Below are 22413 nucleotides of genomic sequence, written 5' to 3'. Positions count from 1 at the left end.
TGGAAGGAAAACTCCTTAACTTTAGTTTAATCAGACTCAAACAACACTATGCCATTCACAAAGCAACTGTTGTGTTAATCTTGTATTGTTTTTGTTTTTATACTTCGGATTTGTTGACGTTTTGAATGCTGTAATTCACAATTTCTGCCCGTTGTATTCCTCTAGAATGTATTATATTTTGCCCTTTCAGGACCTGCAGTTCATAAACATCAATTCAACAGTAATGCTGTGACAGACATTAATTTGGATAATGTTTGCAAGAAAGGAAACACTTTGTTGTGGGATATAGTCCAAGATGATGATGCAGTAAGTTACCTAGTAGAGCAAAAAGAGGACAAAATTACAGCAAAATACAATCAGGATAAACAGTAACTTTATATGTATACATTTTTTTTGTAGGTTAATCTTTCTGAAGGTTTAATAAATGAAGCAGAGAAACTTCTCTGTTCCTTAGTATGTTGGTTTACGGATAGACAGATTCGAATGAGATTCATTGAAGGTTGCCTTGAAAATTTAGGAAACAACAGGTAAATAGAAATTTAAATTTTTTTGTATGTTGTAAAGTTCATTTTGTGTATTCCGACTAGGTGTGGTGGATTTATAGCATTTAGTGTACCATTACCAGCTTTTTTTTTTTTTTAAGTAAGTGTGGCTTTCATATTAGGTTTGAAGATTTTTACCTTACAGGGTTTTTTTGTTTTTTTGTTGTTTTTTTTTTTTTAACCAGTCAGTCTTGCTTTTTCAGCACTTTTGACACTCTTGATTAGATATTCTCCAACAGAAACAAAGTAATAATACTCTCTTTTTTTTTTCTGGGAACATACTGGTGACTGCTGTGTTTTCAAATTACAGTTAAATGTTCTTAAACTGTGTCATATGTAAAAGAACCTAAATAAGATAAATGAAGTTAAGCTGAAATATAAATATTTTGATAATGGCATTGTTCTTCCAAGTGGGTTGATCTTTTGTGTCTTGACTTCCATAGTGCATAGTTAGGTTATTGTTTTTTTCTAGTTTGAATTCCACCATATATTCATATACTTCTTACTGGGTCTGAGGTGATTACCACAAGTTTCTTGATTTTCTTGTCTCTTCCATTGGTACAAATTCAGATTTCCTTTGTCTTAACAACACTGCTTTGGAAATGCCATTCCCCGATATAGTGAATTTAGTTACTAATTGAATGTACTGTATTCTGTTGCGTTCATATAATATTTTCAGCCTACCTCTGCCTAAGCCTGATATAAATGTTTAATTTTATTGAATATTTAAGTGCTTTAACCTATTTTTTTTACTCAGTTGAGTCAGAAAAAGTGTGATATTTTCTACTTTTGGTCTTTTAAGGACTATATAATTTGAACAGTCACATAGAAAAATTGCTTCTTCATGCAGGTATGATAGACCTCTGTTAGTGGATCAGTTGCATCATTTGGCATATATTCTTTAAAAGGAATGCTTTTAATGGCTGGATGATATTTCATCATTTACGTAGGTATTATAGCAGTTAATTTTAAAATGTTAATTTTTTTTTAGAAGTCTTTATGAAACCACTGAAGTTTTTAAAAGTGGTTGTATCAATTTATATTTCCCATATGTGCATCTGCATACCCTATGACCCAGTAATTCCACTGCTAAGTATGTGCGTTACAGACATACATCCAGATGATTGCCAAAAGGCACGTTCAAGAATGTTCATAGCAGCACTATTCAAAATAAAGAGTTTTTGTGTAGCTATGCAAGTGTCAAAAAAGAATAGAAAAATTGTGGATTGTTGAATGAAATTATAGCAGTAACATTGAATGAACTGTGGAATAGTGTGGATGAATCTCACAAACATAATGTTGAGTGAAAGAAGCCAGATATAAGAGAATATATCATCATTATTCCATTTATGTGAAGTTTAAAAAGAGGAAAATGATTGTATTTAGTAGTCAGGATAATGGTGACTGTTGGGTTATTAGTGACTGGAAAAAAGGGACAATGAAGGCCAGAAGTATGTTGGTAATGATTTATTTCTTGAGTGGGTGCTGGTTGTACAGGTATGTTCACCTCCTAATATTTTCAGTTGTTAGATTTATATATTTTTTTAATATATACTTCAGTAAAACTATGTGAAAGATGAAATATGCGGCCTTTAAAGAGTCCCTTTTTAAAAAGATTATATAACAGTTGGGGCATATACTTACAGGCTTATCTGTTAAAAAGATTGCAAGCAATATGTGAGACGGTAAAATGGTATTTCTGAAAGGATTGAGTTATTTTTTTCTTTATGCTTTTCTCTTCTTCTGGTTTTTCTGTAATGAACATATCTTTCTCTTAAAAGTAGGGAGGGGCGCCTGGGTGGTGCAGCGGTTGAGCATCTTGTCTTCGGCTCAGGGCGTGATCCCAGCGTTCTGGGATCGAGCCCCACATCAGGCTCTTCTGCTATGAGCCTGCTTCTTCCTCTCGCACTCCCCCTGCTTGTGTTCCCTCTCTCGCTGGCTATCTCTATCTCTGTCAAATAAATAAAAAATCTTAAAAAAAAAAAAAAAGGGAAACTTAAAAGGGACAAAAGGAAGTAGTCTGTGTGTAAAATGGAAGATTGTCAATCTGGATTTTTTATTAAGCTTTAATTTGTTCACAGATTACGTGAAGATGAAACATTTTTCATTTATTCAAGCCAATTCCTGTATTCTAATATAGTTAATGTTTATGAAATATGTAGTAAACAGGATTATTGTGTTGAAGCTAATTTTGCCCTCAAATTTGACTCTTCATATGGTTGCTATATCATGCTAGTTTTGTAGTGAGGGACAGTCATATATGATAATACTTAGAGCACAGTGGCATTTTTCAGTATTGGAAATAATGCTGTTGGAAATATGCAGCACATCTGGTGTATACCAGCTGAACTTACCAGAGTTGTTATGCACATTGAAAAAAAAGTTTCGTACATCATTAGTCTGGGTTTCCTGATAAACCAGTGTTTTGTTTTGTTTTTTTAAAGATTTTATTTATTTATTTGACAGAGACAGCCTGCGAGAGAGGGAACACAGGCAGTGGGAGTGGGAGAGGAAAAAGCAGGCTCCCAGCGGAGGAGCCTGACGTGGGGCTCGATCCCAGGACTCTGGGATTACGCCCTGAGCCGAAGGCAGACACTTAACAACTGAGCCACCCAGGCGCCCCAAACCAGTGGTTTTTAATGGGAATGATTTTTTCCCCTTCTAGGCAATATCAACCAACATATTTTTGGTTGTCGCACTAATGAATGGGATTGGAGGTATGATTACAGGCCAGGGATGCTACTAAATATCCACCAATGTAGAGGATAGCCCCTCACAACAAAGGATTACTTGGCCCACAGAGTCAGTAGTGACCTCAGAGTTTTAGAAATCCCATTCAGAACACAAGAATCCTTTTTCAAATCTGTCCCCCTGAGTGTACCCTCAGAAAGGAATGTTGTACAAAGATGCTAACATTAATAGAAAAGCCCTTCCTTATGTTGAAACAAATGGCCACTGCAGCCTTAACTCATTTAGCATTTTCCTGACATTTGACAAAAGAACACAGAAGTCTACTTCCTGATGATGTCAGTTTTTTATGTACTTAGTAGGGAGGTTTTAGCTTTTTATTTTCTCTGTGCTAACTTTTACATTTTCTTTGCAGTCCTTTTTTGCCATTGTTTATAGATCTGTCAGCATTTTTTGTTTTTCTTTTTCTATGGTCTTATTCCAATTTATTTGATAAAATGAACTTCACTTTTATGGAACAGTAAATATGGGCTTATTCTCAGGAAGCATAGAGATCTGATAAAGAAAAGTCAAGTCTTCTATAAATTGCCCATAATTCTCCCATTTTTATGGAACCATTGTAAACACTTAAAGTCTCGTGTAGTCTCTGTGATATGGAACTTGTGTTTTGTGTACATTTAGCCTCAGATTGCTTTATAAGGCACATAGGACATTTTGAGTGTGGGAAGTTAAAAGTTACAGAAACACATAGACTGGTTTGCGGATTGTTTTCATAAAGTGAGAGGATGAGGCAGATAGTAGCTCCCACAATGAAGAGTCCATTGCTTTTCAGCGTGATACTGGTCTCCAAGGATGTGTGAGATAAGATTGCTGTCTAGTGGGTAGGGGGAATGTAGGGATTGGGTTGTAATCAGCCCCTTTGGTATTTTATGTTTACTAGAAGGCAAGTCCATATCCTGTGCCTAGGTATTGCCTGAAATTCTGTCCCCTTCCAAGAATTGAAGTAAGACTGGAAATCTGTCCTCTGTGCTGTTTTTTTCCATTCTTGATCCTCTGTGTAGGTACTTTAACACATATGCTCAAAGTTTTTGCCTTTGTGTACACAAGGTTCCTTGAGTAAAATGATCATGTGTCAAGGGCCCTGTTTATATAAATAGAGGTTTATATAATTAAGAAATGGATGGTACTATATTGCTACTTTTCTTTTCTTCCTTTAAAGACTATGTTACATATAGCATCTCATGTCATCTTTTGGTATACTAAAATTTGTGATGACCGAGTAGCATTTTGTAGAACACATCAGTCTTCAAATATGGAGTCCAGGATTAGGAAAAAATCATTCAAACGTGACTTTCTGAATAACATCAGCATGTGTTCATTCTGCAAGGCAACATATCATTTCATTGGTAATACAGGAATACCACACTGTTGCCTAGATTGAAGCAAAGAGAGTTTAGGGTCACTGTTGCCTAGATTGAAGCAAAGAGAGAAGTTTAGGGTAATAACACTTTTATGAAGTCTAAAATTAGTATTTTGTTGCTCTGGATCATTGAACCTTTTTATCCTAAACATATTATTGCCTATGATTGTGTTTTGGTATTTGAAATTTTCATCCTTAGAAGAAATTGTAAAATGTAGGTTTGAAGATAATGATCCTTTTTTTATATTGAGTTTTGTAAGCGTATCATCGAATAAAACTATTTGGGCAAAAAAGTTGGTAAGTCAGTGTAACATCTTGTAGTTGTTACAGGAGTAACTCTGCAACATAATTTTAAGAACAATTTGGTAGATCTTGTGATGTTTCCTTTAACATTGAAATATAAATTATTATTATCACCAAATTATCTTCCCCATTTTTTATCTGTGTTACTAATTTTCAGTCTATAGTCTGTACTTTATGTCATTTTTCCTTTTAAATTTATTGGTTTAAGTAAAAAGTTTTAGTGTTTTGGGATCACTTTGTGAATTTGATCATTTCTTATAAACTGTTTTTAGGTTTATAGTGTTTATGTGTCTTCAGTGTCGTTTGAATTTTTTTTTTAAGGAGAAAAATGAAATTTTTCTGATAATCTGATAAACTTTTAAAGAAATGTAGTTCTATAAAATGTAATCATTCCCTTATAACTCAGTGTTTATATTACAAATTGTGGCAAAGAGCATCTCTTAGAGGGAAGATGAATCCCATTTCTACATTCATATTTTTGGTTATTCTGTTACGTGAACCACACCATTATCCACTCATTTCAGTCAGTATCCACTCAGCAACTGGCTTCCTATTCTTTATTGTCAAGCAACATTACATTTTATGAAGTGGAACCATGTTTATTATGGAAAATTTGCGAAGTAAGTTTAAACAATCTAGACCTTTAACACTGCTGACTGCAAGAGATAATTTAGTAAGATTTTCAGAAAATAACTATTGCACACTATAAGACTTGTCATAGTGTCTTGTTAACATAAGATATATCTCTTTCTAGTCTTTCTTTGTATTTTATTTTATTATTATTTTTTAAAGATTTTATTTATTTTAGAGAGACAGCATGAGGAGGGCAGAGGGAGAGGGACAAGCAGACTCTCCCCTGAGCAGGGAGCCCGATATGGGGCTCAATCCCAGGACCCGGGGATCATGCCCTGAGCTGAAGGCAGACAACCTATCCAGCCACCCACGTGTACCTGTTTGTATTTTAAAACCACTGTTAAAGTCACAATTTTGAAATTTGCTTTTGTGATTTTAGATGTAATTTTTCTATATTTTTTCTTTGTCATATTCTGAATCGATTTTATGCTTGTAAAGTGTTAGATCAAATTAATATATATCTATACATTATATTTTTTTATGTCTTAATTTTTAGGAAAAACTCCACTAATGTTTCTGAAATTTTGACAAGAGATTTGATTTGATCTTTTACAGAGAGGGGGAGGGGCAGGTGCAGAGGGTGAGAGAGAATCTTAAGCAGGCTCCATACCCAACATGGAGCCCTACACAGGGCTTGATCTCACAACCCTGAGATCAAGTCCTGAGTTGAAATCAAGAGTTGGGGGGCGCCTGGGTGGCTCAGTCATTGGGCATCTGCCTACGGCTTGGGTCATGATCCCAGGGTCTTGGGACCGAGCCCCGCATCGGGCTCCCTGCTCATGGGAAGCCTGCTTCTCACTCTCCCACTCCCCCTGCTGGTATTCCCTCTCTCGCTGTCTCTCTCTCTCTCTCTCTGTCCAATAAATAAATAAAATCTTTAAGTTTTTTTTTTTTTAATCGGCTGAGCCGCCCCAGTGCCCCTTGACAAGAGATTTTAGATAAAGAATCTACAGTTGATTCCCCCTGATTTTCATGGTCCATTTCCCCAAGCATCAGCAATGTGCAATTTCTTGAAAAATAGTAAAAATTTTAATATTAATAAATATACCTAGAATTTAATTTTTTAAACTATTTTGGCAGGGAGGGGCGGAGGGAGAGTATCTCAAACAGACTTCCTGCTGAGCCTTACCTGGGGCTAGATTTCACAACCTTGAGATCATGACCTGAGCAAAAATCAGCTGACTGAGCCACCCAAGCGCTCCCAAATTTAAATGTTTTATTTAAAGAATATTTATTGGGCACTTACTGTTTCCATGACTTAACTGTGTACTCCTTGATCTGTACCAATGTGGGTTTTTTTTTTTTTTTTAAGATTTTATGTATTTATTTGACAGAGAGAAACAGTGAGAGAGGGAACACAAGCAGGGGGAGTGGGAGAGGGAGAAGCAGGCGTCCCACTGAGCAGGGAGCCTGATGCGGGGCTCCATCCCAGGACCCTGGGCTCATGACCTGAGCCAAAGGCAGACGCTTAACGACTGAGCCACCCAGGCGCCCTTGTACCATTGTGGTTTTGATCTTCTAGCATTCTGCTAACATGCTGTTTCTTTTGTCATCTGGTGGTATTTTTTTTCTGTTCTCATCCTTCATGACTGTATTAGCATTTTACACTGTTGTTCTTCCTCCTTCCTTGAAAATCTTGCCTTTAAGTTCTTTATCAGATCATTATTTAAGCTAATATATATTCATTGTGCACCATATGTAGGGATTTTTAATTAATAAGATTATCTTTGCTCTCATCAAGCACATTCTAGTGATAGGTGCATTAAGGGATTATTCATTAGGTGATGATGAATAAGAAAAATTGGGAAGGAATCAAGAGGAATAAAGAGGTTCTGGGGCAGTGGAAGAGTGTTACTTGATACAGAATTCTCAGGGTCATCCTCTGTTGACATTTGAGGAAACCTAAATAAAGTATGGGAAGGAGTTCTGCATATAGATAATTAGATAAAGAGCATTCCAGGTAGAGGCAGTAGCGAAGTACTTAGGCAGGAATGTGCTTGTGTCTGTCTGTGGTAGGGATAGTAAAGAGGAAAATTGGAAGGAAATTAAGTTAGACTGATAAGAGAAATGGGGTTAGATCACACAGGGCTTTGTAATCCAACTTAATGCAAAAAGATAATGCATTTCTCCAACTTTGGATTTTATTCAGAAACAGGAAGTTTCTTTAATCTGTCCTACTCAGTATTTACCGTTGTTTCTCTTCCACTCAGAAGTGCAGCTCTGTGTTCTGATTTTCCCGGTATTCTTAATAAGAGGAGGCATTTTGGGGGACTTACTTGTACACTATACTTCGTTCTTTCTAAAAATTTTTATGTGAAACAATATGGTTCCTTAAAAATTTTTTTTACTACCTCATTAGAGTTTGTCTTGCTTCTTTCAAGACTAACGCAGCCAGCCTCCTTGCCTGCTAAGACTTCTGGGATGTGTATGTCTCTCTCTTTCCTGTAACCCCTCTCCTACCCCTCATAGGCACACTCAGATATACTTGAAGTTGTAGAGTGATTTCTTATTCCTTTCTTGGTTCTTCGTACTTAAAGTCTATGATGTGCTTCCATTATTAACATGGCTCATGATGAAAGTGATTTTCAGCTTGATGCAGCTCATATTAAGTGAGAATTAGGGAAAAAGGGATAATTTGTACAGTTTGAAAAATGCACTCTATATTATTGCTGCTGAGAATGTGACTCAAATCAGCAGTTTGAGTATCATTTGTGAGCATGTTAGAAAAATTTCTTACCTCAGACATGGCAGTCAGAATTTGCATTTCAACAAAGTTTTCCCAAGTGAATAAAGTGCACATTAAACTTAGAGAAGTTCTGTTCTAGATAACTTACTTAAATTAGCTGTTTGTCCCTAATCCTCAGAAGCACCCACAACTTAATTTTTTTTCCATGGAAGTTCTTTACCTTTGAATATTCTTCATTTGTTTTTATACTTAACATATTTATAGTGTATTCTACTTAAAAAATCTNGTGTTCCCTCTCTCGCTGGCTGTCTCTGTCTCTGTCAAATAAATAAATAAAATCTTAAAAAAAAAAAAAATCTTGGATTGGGATTTTGAAACTTAGGTTTCTTGCCCCCCCTGTATAAAATAAATTTAAACTTTAGGAAAAATTTTTTCAGTTTTTATGTAAGAAATACATTTAATGTAAAGTTCAGTAAAATCCTTTTGCAGTTGAGATTTTTAAATAGCTGAATTTCTGTAAAATGCTAGAATTAGTAATAGTAACTAAAATTATTTTATTCTATAAATATCTGTTTTTGCTGTTTCAGATCAGTAGTAATCTCACTTCGCCTTCTTCCAAAACTGTTTGGTACTTTTCAGCAGTTTGGTAGCAGTTATGATACACATTGGATTACAATGTAAGTAAATAAAAGAAACAGAAGTATTAATTTTAAAGATTTTTAAAATAATCATAGTTATCGAAGTTTTGAGTAACTTACTAGCTTTTATTTTGCACCAGGCATATTTGAATTTTGCGTGGTTCAAATGTTTTCTTACAGTTTTTAGAGTGTTCTTTGCCATTTAGCCCATGGAAATTTTATCAGCATCAGTAGAAAAATCTGACTTTTGTATTCTTTGTAGTTTAAGAAAAATACTGTAGCAAGTAATGCTCTAATTGTAGGGTGAAGATTTGTAGTATATCCACCACAGTAAAGGATTCCTGAAAAAGATACATACTAACATATGTGTTTTTAATTTTCTCATTACTAGAAATTAGTTGTAGGCATTACATCATGTTAGGGATAATCTTGACACCATCCTATTACTACATTTACAAAGAATTTAAGATTAATCTGTAAGAATGTGTTGCTTTATTCACAATAGACTTTTGGAGGGATTTCAGAGACAAATTGATTTTAGGAAAAATTAGACCTATTGAAGGATTCATTTTTGAGGTCAAATAAGATGGCTTTTTTACCTAATTCCTTCTCACATTTAAGATTAGCTGTTAAGAGCACTTGTTTATTTTCAAAATGAGTAGCATTTAGAAAAATTCTTAGAAGACTTCGCAATAGTTCTAAATAGGTGAAGTTAGTTCTCAGGTATAGCCCTTGCTGTTTTTTGTTCCTTTAAAGGGGACCTGTTTAACCTGATTTTAAAAAATCATCTTAGTCTCTTTTGTTATTACGGTACAGTCTATTGGCAATTTTATTTGTGAGTATAGGGGAAAGTCGTTGAGATACTAAACAGAGGGATAGGGAAAAGTATTTAGCATCTTTTAAGTATAAGAAGAATGTGAGTCCAGTTTCATTGACTTTTCAAATAGTTTTTAAATGGTTAAATGACAGAATTCTAAAGTATTAAAGGGATTTACTTGTAGCTAACTTGGGCAAGTTGGTGACATACTGTAGCCATTTGATGAAGTTTATATTAAGGAATAACAGTAACATCTTACAGAAGTGGCCCACTCTGTATGGTTAGTTACTTACCAAGTACCTGAACCTAAGTATATTGAGTTGAGACCCTTTTAGCTTTATCCTTAAATTAAATGTAAGCTCAATTAATGGGAGTTCACAGGGTTTCCTACCTGAATCTGGTATCCTAAATCTCAAGTGGATCTCTTAAAAGAACGCTGAGCTCCTATAGTTAGTCGACAGCAATAATGACAAAAAACTTCAACTGTGAATCTATTATGTGCAGCAGCACTCAACATTTGGTACATATTATCTCTTAAATTCTTACAGCCCAGTTTTTAAAATTGGAAATTGTTATTCCTTATCCTTTTAGTGAATCTTCAAGTAACCAACAAACAGACTTCAAAAGGTCAGGTTACTTGCCCACAGCCATGCTGCATGTGTATTGGAACTGGTTTCAAACCTTAGTCTTACTGAATGTTTTCTGTGTTAATAGCATCTTCATTAAGGGATTGTCAAGGTGAGAGTAACTTACTTTGAAAAGAGTGCTGTAGCATGATGTAAATTACATTAGCCATTTTGGAATTTTAATACTTCTCTACATTTTAACAGATGTTTTGGTAGTAAGTATTATGTGGAATAGATGATGTTAGTTATAAATGTTTTAGTCCTTGAGATCTCTGATTGTCACTTTTTTATTCTAGTGTTTGTAGGTTATTTTGGAGCTTGATACGTGATTTATTTATTTTTTTAAACAAATACTCTGCAATAAAAAAAGAAAAAGTAATTGATTTAGTAAATTTGTATTGTATGTGTATTATATGCCAGGCACTCTGCTAAATTTTACTAAATAATGACTAAGGCACATAGTCCATCCTTATACAGACTGTATCATACTATTTTTAATATTAACTCATGTTAGTCATTTATAATTAGCACTTGCTAGACATTTTATACTCTTCACAAAGATTGTTTTGAGATTAAAGAACAATAGTGATACTTTAAATTCAAAAAATTAAGACATATTGCTTTATATCTTTCACAATTCAAGTAGAAATAGAAGTTTTAAAGTTATGGTAATTAGAAGATTTTGCATTTGAAGAATTTTTAGATCTACATTTTTTTCTTGTCCTAGAGTAGATTTATTCTCTTACCCTATGCCTTTAAAAGTATTTTTTCTTTCATTTGGGCCAGGTGGGCAGAAAAAGAACTGAACATGATGAAGCTTTTCTTTGATAATTTGGTGTATTACATTCAAGCTGTAAGAGAAGGAAGACAGAAACATGCACTGTAAGTATCTTAACTAAGTTAGTTACGTTTAAGTGTTGATTATCTTTCCTCTGAAAGATAATGTCCCAGTATTTCTATTCCTTTTCTTTCATATAGTAAATAAATGTGATGAAAACTTCGTTGTAAAATTTTAAGAGAAAGAAATGCTCTTTTAAGTTGAAGAATTTTATGAAGTTATTTTTATAATTTTTAACCTTAGGGGGATGTAGGTTATGTAACTCTTAGGGGTTGGTTAACTTTGACTATTGAGTTCTGTTCAGAGTCATTGTTTTCAGGAATCAAAAGTTGTTTTCAGAAATCATCAATAACCTGTCTTACGCTAATAAGGCTTGATTCTGAAATTTTTATGTATGTCATCATTTAGTGACTTTGGATAAGAATTCGTAAAAATTGGTCAGTGATATAGCTGTGTTTAAAGTGCCTCATAGGGAAAATTGCTGCCTAGAAGGAAACATGTAAAATTCAGGGGGTTTCTGCTTATTAGTCAGCATCGGGACTGATGGCCAAGTCGAGAAAACCAGCTTAATGTGTATCAGCTAGCCTTAGTATTTATTGAGAAGATATCCTATAGACAACGTCTGCATAGATGAAAACTGAGCATACTGTGCAAGGTTCAGAAAAGTGATAGACCTTTGCATACTTACCTCCAAAAATGAATTATTTTTCTCCATAAATCAGTTCTGTCTCCAGATTTTACTATGTCCTTTAGAATCCCACCATCCTCTCAGTCACCTAAAACTTGGAGACTTTGGGGCCTTTTTTGGGTTTGTCATTTCCAAACATGAATGATGATGATAAAAATACCAGTGTTTATTGATGCTTGCTTACTATATGCCAGACACCATTTAACTGAAGTATTAACTTCAAGATGTACAATAACTCATTTGAGTTAGTTTCATTTTAAAAATGAGAACATTTAAAACTATGAGACGATAAATAATTTGCCCAAGGTCACACATTTTATAAATAGCGGAGCAGTCTGTTTTCTCTAATATTCTTGAGTTGTACATTACACTCTTGTCAGTCTCTAGTTACCTGAATGCTAAAATAGATCCTGTGTCTTTTCACAAGTTGACATTCCCACAGACGCTGTTCCAGTCCTATTATTCAACCTCTGGATCAGTCTTCTTGCCTCATTCTCCACCATGCTCATTAATTTCTTATCCTTATTATATAGGCGTTGTAATACAGTATTGAAGGAAAGCCCTTGGGCTTGTGAATCATACAAACCTGGGTTTAGATTATGAATGGATTGTTTTGATCTTATTTTGATTAGTTACCTCCCTAATAAATTCTAATTATTTACATCATGAGTTTTTGTAAGAATTAAATAATTTAGTAAGTTGTGCCTGGCACATCGATTATCTATAAAGCATAGTTATCTGACTAATAACAAACTATGGTACAAAACAGATAACAAAATTGCTCTTTTTACCCCCCATTTAGATTCTTTACTGTGTAAAAGGAAAATTCCAGTTTTTTCAGCCTGGTATTTTGAGCCCTCTAAAATCAAAACTCAAGCAGCCTTTCCTGTTTTATTGCTCAATGATTTTTTTTTTTAGGACCTCCTGTCTTATAAGCCTATCCAATTATTTCTAAGTTTCCTTGAATTTATTCTATAGCTTTGTTTACAAAGTCATCTCTACATAAAATGTGTTTCTTTAAATGCTGTTAAAATTCAAAGTGTTCTTCCTAGTCTGTATCTTCCTTTTAATCCTTCTTGAAGCAGAGGTTGAAGGTAATCATGGTTTCCTGAATCTGAGCATCTCCATATATCTGTAAAAACCACAAGATTGACAAGAAGCATAAATAAAAGCACACAACCCACATCTTGAGCAGCATTTTTAGGAGAAAAAATTCAAGTTACCTGTCAGTAGAGAAACACTAAGTTACAAAAGAGCTCTCACCACGGCTACAAGCCTGTGGGCTTGATGAACAGGAATGGGAGGCTTAAGAAAGGGAAGATAAGACCTAGATAAATCATCCTCAAAAAAAAAAAAAATCATCTGAGAAAGTCTGACATTAAGTGCCAAAAAATAAACACATGTCTGAGTCTTGATTGTTCATAGCATTGGCTACAGGGAATTTACTGACGTTGTTAGTGGAATTAGAGGTGGAGTCTCATACAAGGGTTGTTTCTGTGGTGAAAAGGTAAATAGTGGAGTGGTGCTCTTTGGAGATGAGTTTTAAACTTTTTTAGGGTACATAGTATCCTTTGAATCCTTCAGTTTTGCCTTGTTGCCTGGCATCCTAAGGAGAATAAAACCTTAGAGAGATGTTGTCTGGCCTCTTGATATAACTGCCTTGTTCCTTCAGGCTATAAAACAGAGTTGTGCATTTGCTACCCTTTTTCAAGCATACTGACCTCTTGAGTTTGTGGCCCATTATTTTCTATTTGTTCTGTGGGGATTTTAGTAGACAAGTTCTCAGATTTTCACTTAGGACGAAAAGATTCTTGTGGTGTGAGAGATAACACTTCATTTCCCAAACAGACATGTTGCATATTTCGAATCCAGTGGCCTCTAGAGAAAATCCTGCTGTGTCAACATAGAGGCTACAAACAGAATTTTTTTAAAGGCATAGTTTGCCACTAAAATTTCATGCCTGTTAGGGAGATTATTTTTGTCTTCTATTTCCTGTAATGTCAGAAAGCCATGGACAAGTCCATGAGAATTTGCCAGTGTTGATGTTATCTTTGTTTTGCATCTCAAGAAATTTCCTGGCTAGTGATTTCAGCAGCCAGTGAGACCCTGACAGAGCAGAGGAGTCCTTTGAAGTGTGGAGCCAGTGGCTCTGTAGTGGAAGCTGAAGAGGAGAGGACCAAGAGTCTGGGTCCATGCCTTCTGGGGTTATGGGTCTGTTAGTCTGGGTTGCAATTACAGGGGAAGGAAGTGTACAGAGGAAGGAAGTATGCAGGAAATAAAAGTGCTTTTTGTACAGGACAAGATTTCATTCTCCCTTTATATCTGTGACCAAGTCCCCCAGGCTCAGAGATGTATAGTAACTTACTTAAAATCACAGAGCTGCTGGATGATAGAACTTGAATTTGAACTTGTACTCCAAGGCTTCTGCTACAGAATCTGTCCTTTTTAGTAAAAAGATGAGAAGCTGTTAAGAGCTGTTCTTGAATTTTATCTGGATGGCATTCTAGTCTGTGAGTTGCTTACTGTACTCTCCTCTGTGCCCCCAGCCGTCTTACCACACGTAGTTTGATCTTCACAAAGGGCACTGCAACAACAAAGTGAAAGTTCATCTTTTCTTTGCCAATATTATTATGAGACAGTAAGGAGCAGCAAAGGTATATCCAGTAAACTTAACCTTTAGAAAACCTTAACTTTAAACTTGAACAGTGAATCTAGTATAATTTTTGAAACAGCTAATTTTGGGAAACTTTTAAAATTTTGCACTTACTTGAAGATAGAGGAAATTGAATTGAAGCTCTTTCATTCTCTGTAACTTGCGATATAGATCAGGGCTCAGATTAGCTGCTGCCTTTTGTTGGCAGTGTAATTTGGGCAATTGATCCACAGCCAGCCTTTGATTTGTAACATAGAGCTAAGAACTCATGATTGATTTAGTTTCGTTGATTGGGTGCTCAGGTGCTTGTGGGAGTTAGAATGTTGTACTATCACAGACACAGTTCGGTATGCAGGTCACACGGTTGCTAAAAGAACCCTAAAATGCAAACCTGATCATGAGTCCCCTCTCCCCTCAACACTCTTTAGTGATCTCCTTTTTCATCTAGAATAATGCCAGATTCTTCTTTTTGACATCTCAGGCTGGCCACAGTCTGAATCCTATATACTTCTGGACCCTATGTACCTCTTTCAGATGCATTTCCTACTATTCCTCCTACCAAGTGTTGGTGACAAACCAGCACTTGATTCTTAAAATGCTGTTCCTTTGCACATGCTTACAGATTGAAATCCCAGAGAACCTTGTGAAATCACCTACTTAAGCAAACTCTTACCATTGATTTTGTGCACATGAATTACAATTATTTAGATTTGAAGTAATATTCAAAAATGCTAGTTTTGTATTAGCTGTATTCTTTTTGAACTAGATTTATGGAAATATTTCCTTAGCATTTCTTGTTTAAGGAATATAGTATTATCACTGATGGGACAGTGATAATGAAACATGCATTTTTTGGATAGAGATGCAGTTTATTCTAACCTATGTGCATATTGCATAAGTTCAAACTGACATATTTCTTTTGTTCCACTGTTGAGTTCTTACGTACTTTCTCATCTAATTTAAAAGTATGTTTTCTAATTGTTTGCAGATTTTTATAATTTATTAAGTAAATCTCAAACATACCATTTGGCTTTATGACCTTTTTTGTATAACCAAAGTAATATACAGTTGACCCTTGAATAACACGGGTTTTAACTGCTTGGGTCCACTTACACGTGGATTTTTTTTGATAAATGCAGTACAGTACTATAAGTGTATTTTCTTTTAAAATTTTCATAGTAACACTTTTTTCTAGCATACTTTATTTTAAGAATATAGTATATAATATGTATACAAAATATGTCTCAATCAACCGTGCATGTTATCAGTAAGGCTTCTGGTCAGCAGTAAGCTGTTAGTACCTAAGTTTTTGGGGAGTCAAACGTTCTACACAGATTTTCACCTGCATGGGGTTTGGCACCCCTAAACCACGTGTTGTTCGAGGGTCAGTTGTAATGAAAATATTTAATAATTATGATACTAAAGTGGAGTTTTACTTCTTTGGTGTAATTTAAGATTAGGGCCATTAAATCTTTAAAAATAATTAAGAAGTAGGATCTTTCAGTTAATTATTTTAATGACTTTTTAAATATAGGTACAGCCATAGTGCCGAAGTTCAAGTTCGACTTCAGTTCTTGACTTGTGTGTTTTCAACTCTGGGATCACCTGATCATTTCAGTAAGCTTTTTAATCAGTCTTTTAATCAGTATTTTAATCAGTTTTTAGGTCTGTATTGACTCTTGGAAGCATCCAGTTAAATGTGCTCATGCCTTTAGATTTCTGTAGTGACTAATATTTAATTCGTATTTTTAATACCGAATGTCCTCAGTATGTATGGCAATATGAGCGTGACCCTTGACACATTTCTGCTTCAGTCTCTGAAAATGCCAGTTTCTCAATGGATTAACAGCTCATTTCAAGAACAAGATATTTGGGGTAAAAGATACCATGTTTAGGGGTGACTGTATTTTTTATTTCTTTTAGTTATAGAAATCTATCACTCCATTTGGAAACAGCCACTGTCTGCATATTATCAGGGCTAGTCTTAACCCAAAGTTGCTTGGCTTCACAGGTGGTAGAGACTTTTAGAGACCCTAGTTTTATTTAGATTAATCTAAAACTCAATTTCATTAAATGATTAACCTTAAAAAAATTGGTCTGGTATTTTCAGGGTGTGAGCCATATCTAAATCCACATGCTGGGTATTCTCACAAGAGAGGAGGAAGCTTGATTTCCTTTTGGTCAGAGCTCCTTTTCTCTTGCGGGACATATTGTGTTATTTTTCGCTCTCCGCACTTTTTCTGTGTGTCCATGTCAACAAACTTTGTTTTAGGAAATTCTCTTTCTTTAGCTATGGTTAATATAGTCAAACTGGTAAGTGTCTTGCTAGCCTTAGAGGTGTCATCACCACTCTCTTAAGTCCATGTCTGTGCTTGAGATACACCATTTGTTCATTTTACTGTTTAACTCTGTAATTTCTTCAAGTTAAGCTCTTTATAACAAATGCCATTAAAGTGATACCAAAAGATCTTAAAATGAGACACTGGTTTTTGATAGGAAACTTCTGTTTCATGTTACTAGGTCTCTTATCGTACCCATTATGAGTGATAATATACAAGAAATAAATAATATAAAATATAAAAACCAATCTTATACATGGAGAAGTCAAACCAAGACCAGTATTGTCACCATAAATAATTTCACACAACTCTGAAGTTTCATGTTTGTTTCATTAAGATTCTCACTGGAAACCGTTAACCACTCTTCTCAGTATTTGAATAATGAATTACTTATTTTCCAGGGAGCACAGTATAGATTCTTAGTGTATAGGCTTATAATAGCTACTGCTCAGATAGAATCAAACTGAAGACTTCACTCTTCCCATATCATAATTGTTCTTTTCTTACTGGCCCAATTCCTGTCAGGTATAATATAGTTACTCCAAAGTTATATAGAATGTGTATTGGTGATTCAGTCATTTATGAATACACTTAATTTATCATATAGTTTACTGTAATTAACCTGGGTACTGTTTGTTTTTTCAGCTCTTAATTTTCTTTTCTCTTTTAATTATTAAATGTATTTAAATTAGAATATGCTCTAAAGATTGTTTTTGGTCCTTTTTTTCTTTTTCTTTCTTTCTTTTTCTTTTTCTTTTTCTTTTTCTTTTTCTTTTTCTTTTTCTTTTTCTTTTTCTTTTTCTTTCAATATTGGCTCCCAGGGGTATAAGTTCTTCAACTTGTATGGTTGTGTGAGAAACTGATAGGAATACCTTATTTTGTGATCAAATTCTGTAGACTGTTATTACTACTAGGTAAATATTTTCTGAAGTGTTTTTTTTCTATTCTGTATCTCAACTACTTTTTCCAGGAAGGAGGTTTCTTATGATTGTATCATATTTTCCTATCCCTTCCGATTCTGGGGAACAATGTAGGGTTTGGAACCCTTTAATGATATACGATGATATTTAAAAATCCCTGTGATGCTTTTATTCTACCCTTTCGGATTTTCTCCTTTATCCATATTCAGATTTGTGATTGCCTCTATTGCTTTCCTTTTGGTTCTGAACAGTTCTTTAGCTTTCTTTTTGCCAGACTTTGGAATCATTTAATATTTGGGTCAAAGTACCATACGGATTTCATCTCATTATATTGGCTTCTCAGCTAATTGAATATCCTGATGTGTTGCTGTTTTCTCTGTTAGGCAGTCAGTTACCTTTTGCTGTATTCATCATACAGATCCTTTCCACCTGCCCCCATAGTTTCCAGAAATGCTTATTGGCATTTATTGTTTTTCTTCTGTGTACATAGAATGATCTTTGAACATGATGTGCATGAACTCTGTTAACCCTTAATTAAACCTTAGAATTGACTCCTCAACTTTTGGGATTACCTCCCCTTATTAATCATGTTTATTGTATTCCAGTGTTATGTCCTTACTTTAATGAGAGTGATTTTTCCCGACCAAATGGCTCTTGTAGGATACTATATAAGTTGTGTGTTTTTAGATGATTTATATGTGGATTATATATAAGTTAAATCACATTTTGCATTTTGAAAGCATAAATTATGTGAAATCTCTTATAACACAATTTTTATAAAATGTTATAAAATATCATCTTTATATTTCTGCATATATTTGTGCTTCTAGTACATTGAATTAGGACCAAAACATTGTATGTATCATGATTCAAAATTTGTAATTTTTACCTAGGGTTAAGTTTAGAGCAAGTCGACATTTTATGGCATTGTTTAGTAGAAGATGCTGAGTGTTACGATGATGCACTCCATTGGTTTTTAAATCAAGTTCGAAGTAAAGATCAACACGCTATGGGAATGGAAACCTACAAACATCTTTTCCTGGAGAAGGTAATTTTATTTCTTGACAAGTTTTACCATTCATGTTGTTTTTCCAGATTTCCTTTTTATCTCTTGAAATATAAACTCTGTAATGTTATATTTTTCCTCCTTTGACATAGATTTTAAAAATAGAAAAATGTGGGGCGCCTGGGTGGCTCAGTTGTTAAGCATCTGCCTTCGGCTCAGGGCATGATCCCGGTGTTCTGGGATCGAGCCCCGCATCAGGCTCCTCCACTGGGAGCCTCTTTCTTCCTCTCCCACTCCCCCTGCTTGTGTTCCCTCTCTCACTGGCTGTCTCTCTCTCTGTCAAATAAATAAATAAAATCTTTTAAAAAAAAATAGAAAAATGTACTGTTTTCAGCAGTCTTTATTTAATTTTGTCACATAAATTTTACTTTAATTTTATCCTCTACGGTGTTTATATTGATATGAGTATGAGTGAGAGCTATATTCTGTGAGTCTTAGATGGCTGTGGTTTTAGCCAGCCTATGGCAGAGATAAACCAGTCTCCAGATTTTTTGTGGATTCCATAGGGTCCTTTTTAGGAAGCACTGTCATGTCTTGTTATTAAAGATATTTTTCTATCCAGTTTTGGTTCTTTATCAGATGCCAACAGTTGGTTCAGGTAATAATTTTCCATTTGAATTTTGAAACATTGACGATAATAAAGCAGTACTTTATATTTTATACTTATTTTTGAGATTATATAGAGTTTCTGCAAACTAATAAAATCTCTCTTGTAGGATTGAATATATATGAATGAGTTTTGGTACATACAAACTAAATCGCTTAATAGATCTACTACAAAGCTACAGATAGACCCTCAAGGATCTTAATTTCAAGCCCTAACTTACACACAAACTGCATATAGCTGCACATCTTATAAATGTGTATGGGATAGGTATACAATAAATGATAAAACCTTTTATTCACATCCTCTGATTTGGATATGCGTATATATTGAAAATTGAAATAGATATTAGGTTTCAAATATTTTCATTAAATTTTTATTTTTTTTAAATCATCACTAAAAATTTGAGCTGATACATTTTCTTCTTGCAGTGGTTTCAATAAAATTTTGTTAAATCTGTTACTCTAAATTTGATAAAATGTATTAATTATCACACTAATACTAGTTAAAAAATTTTTATTTTTAAGATGCCCCAGCTAAAACCTGAAACGATTAGCATGACTGGCTTAAACCTGTTTCAGCATCTCTGTAACTTGGCTCGATTGGCGACCAGTGCCTATGATGGCGGTTCAAACTCTGAGGTATGGATTTAGACTTGGCATTTTATTAGGTCACCTTATGAAATTTTTCTTTTATTTCTCAAATTAGATGACTGAATTATGTAGTCTACAAAGCATTGAGTTTATAAACTATGAAGACTGTTAGGTTTTAAAAAGCTTTATCTTTCGGTTTTAAAAAGTTATACAAAGCAAATTTGGTGATTTTTTTTGTTGTTGTTTGTTACCAAATGTAACCTTGGTTGTGATTAATGAAAACTTACTACACACTCCTTAATACAGGAGAGGCCATCTGAGTGTCCCCTAAAAGCTCCTAGCTAATATAATCAAGTAGCTTTGTCCCCAAGAAGGTTGATTTGTCTAAAATTTGATTGTTAGGCCGTTTATGTGACCAATCTTTTATTTGCTCTCAGACAGCACCAGAGTTCCTAGAGGAGAATCTACCTTAAGTCATCTCTTACCTTGAAGCATCACTGTCCTTTCATTAACTGAAGACTCACATTGCTAGTTTTATTTCTGGCTTACTATTCCAGTTGCCTCATTGGGTGGCTGCTAGTTTTCCTTAAAGGCGTTATTTTTTAGACTCTCCCAACACAGGCTGTTACTTGAAAGTCTTCCTCATTGGATGTTCCAGTTTATTAATGCTAGCTTTGATTTAGGTAGTATCTACTCACGTTTTTCATTAATTTTTTTTAGAAGTTGGAGTTGTGTTTATAAAGCGAAAGATAGGGAAAACTGGTATTAATCTGTGTGGTAAAGAATAATTTTAATTGGATCTAGAATGCTTTCATAGTGTCTTCTTACCTTTTTTCCTTGTTTGAATAGTTTTTTTTTTTTTAATATCTTGGTCTTAATTCTTTGATAAATTTCAGTTTGGTAATTTCAGACAACCAGTCAGATCTGTTTTACCTAAGAAGTATTCCTACTCTAATTTTGAGGTAATAGTGCTTTTTTAAGTGGATGATATGAACACAAAGGCTGTTCAGTTACCATATCAGAAGGATACCTTCAGCCTGCCAACTTTTGAGAATTTTGACTCCACTTTTCTGTAGTTTTCAGTGAACACATTTTCTTTGTCATAGCATAGTTAACATCATAAATTGAAGTAACAACTTGGGTTAGCATATTTAAAAATTTTTCTGTGAATATCTAAAAGCAGTGACTTTATCAGAGTAAGTTGGGTGAATGCATTGAAGCTTATTTCTGCAAATAATTATGTATGTGTTTTTAGTCACTTGTAGCATGTTTTTGGGATTTGAGTTTTTCCCACTATGTAGTCAGACTTTTGGTTAAACATTACACACACACACACACAGTTAGCTGCTTTATAAATTTTTTTTAGAATCAGTACAGATGTACTTCAGTAGTTGAAGAAATTTTCAAGGCTTTTATCATTTTATTATTTAATTTTAATAGGAATTACGTTTTAAGTACTATATAGGATATTAAAAGTCTTTGATATTGTATGGCATTGAAACTTGAACTATTTCAGTCTTCTAATCGCTTACATTGTTCGACAATAAGATTTATAAATGTCATGATATTTTCTTTCCTAGCTTTGTGGTATGGACCAATTTTGGGGTATCGCTTTAAGAGCACAGTCTGGTGATGTCAGTCGAGCAGCTATCCAGTATATTAACTCCTATTATATTAATGGTGAGTGATTTAGAATATTTGTCTGATAATTTCGTATGTGAGGATTTTTGTTTAATTACAATTCATTTTTTTTTTAATATAGCTAAACAATAAAGATTGATATACTGTCTAAACATCTGATTTTCAGGTAAAACGGGTTTGGAGAAGGAGCAAGAATTTATTAGTAAGTGCATGGAGAGTCTCATGATAGCTTCTAGCAGTCTTGAACAGGAATCACACTCAAGTCTCACTGTTATAGAAAGAGGACTCCTTATGCTGAAGACGCATCTGGAAGCATTTAGAAGAAGGTAATTGTTTTATACCACATTATTACAGTGAATTTCAGGCTTTTTTTTTTTTTTTTTAATTGCTGACATGTACAGAAGTATTCCTAAAGTAAAGGTTTTGTTGGGGCAGGTAGAAAGCTTAACCACAAGTGAAGGGTTAGTAATAGAAGTACTTTTATTCATAGTATGTATCATTTTGCCATGAAAATAGGCAATATAGGTTTTCACTAAATATTGTGGAACTTTAAAAATTCTTAAATGCTGAGAAGATATGCATGAATTAGACTCTGTAGACAGAATTCCACCTCTAAGAAAGTATTATAACGATTGAAAGGCAGAACACCACCACCAAAAAAAGTTTCACTAAAACCCTCACCAAGAACATCAAATAATCTCTCATAGTTGAATCAAGT

At 34.2% G+C, this 22413-nt stretch overlaps 1 protein-coding gene across 11 annotated transcripts in view; it reads left to right on the top strand.

Moving 5' to 3' along the window:
- USP34 (ubiquitin specific peptidase 34) overlaps window positions 1-22413 on the top strand; it is a 236367-nt gene that overhangs the window by 109616 nt on the left and 104338 nt on the right. For all 11 annotated transcript variants that reach the window (XR_004624915.1, XM_034659188.1, XM_034659190.1 and 8 more), the window contains 9 exons: window positions 191-306; window positions 400-527; window positions 8860-8949; window positions 11140-11235; window positions 16067-16149; window positions 18685-18839; window positions 19989-20102; window positions 21635-21734; window positions 21862-22021. Coding sequence is in view for 10 of the 11 variants with exons in the window: in XM_034659188.1 (XP_034515079.1) it covers window positions 191-306; window positions 400-527; window positions 8860-8949; window positions 11140-11235; window positions 16067-16149; window positions 18685-18839; window positions 19989-20102; window positions 21635-21734; window positions 21862-22021 (1042 nt within the window). In the remaining variant the exon portion in view is untranslated. The remainder of the gene's footprint in view (window positions 1-190; window positions 307-399; window positions 528-8859; window positions 8950-11139; window positions 11236-16066; window positions 16150-18684; window positions 18840-19988; window positions 20103-21634; window positions 21735-21861; window positions 22022-22413) is intronic.

This window comes from Ailuropoda melanoleuca, chromosome 4, assembly GCF_002007445.2.
Source record: "Ailuropoda melanoleuca isolate Jingjing chromosome 4, ASM200744v2, whole genome shotgun sequence".
NCBI classification, from domain to species: Eukaryota; Metazoa; Chordata; class Mammalia; order Carnivora; family Ursidae; genus Ailuropoda; species Ailuropoda melanoleuca.
Note: the sequence above shows the minus strand (reverse complement) of the source record. Positions and strands in the feature narration are given on the sequence as shown.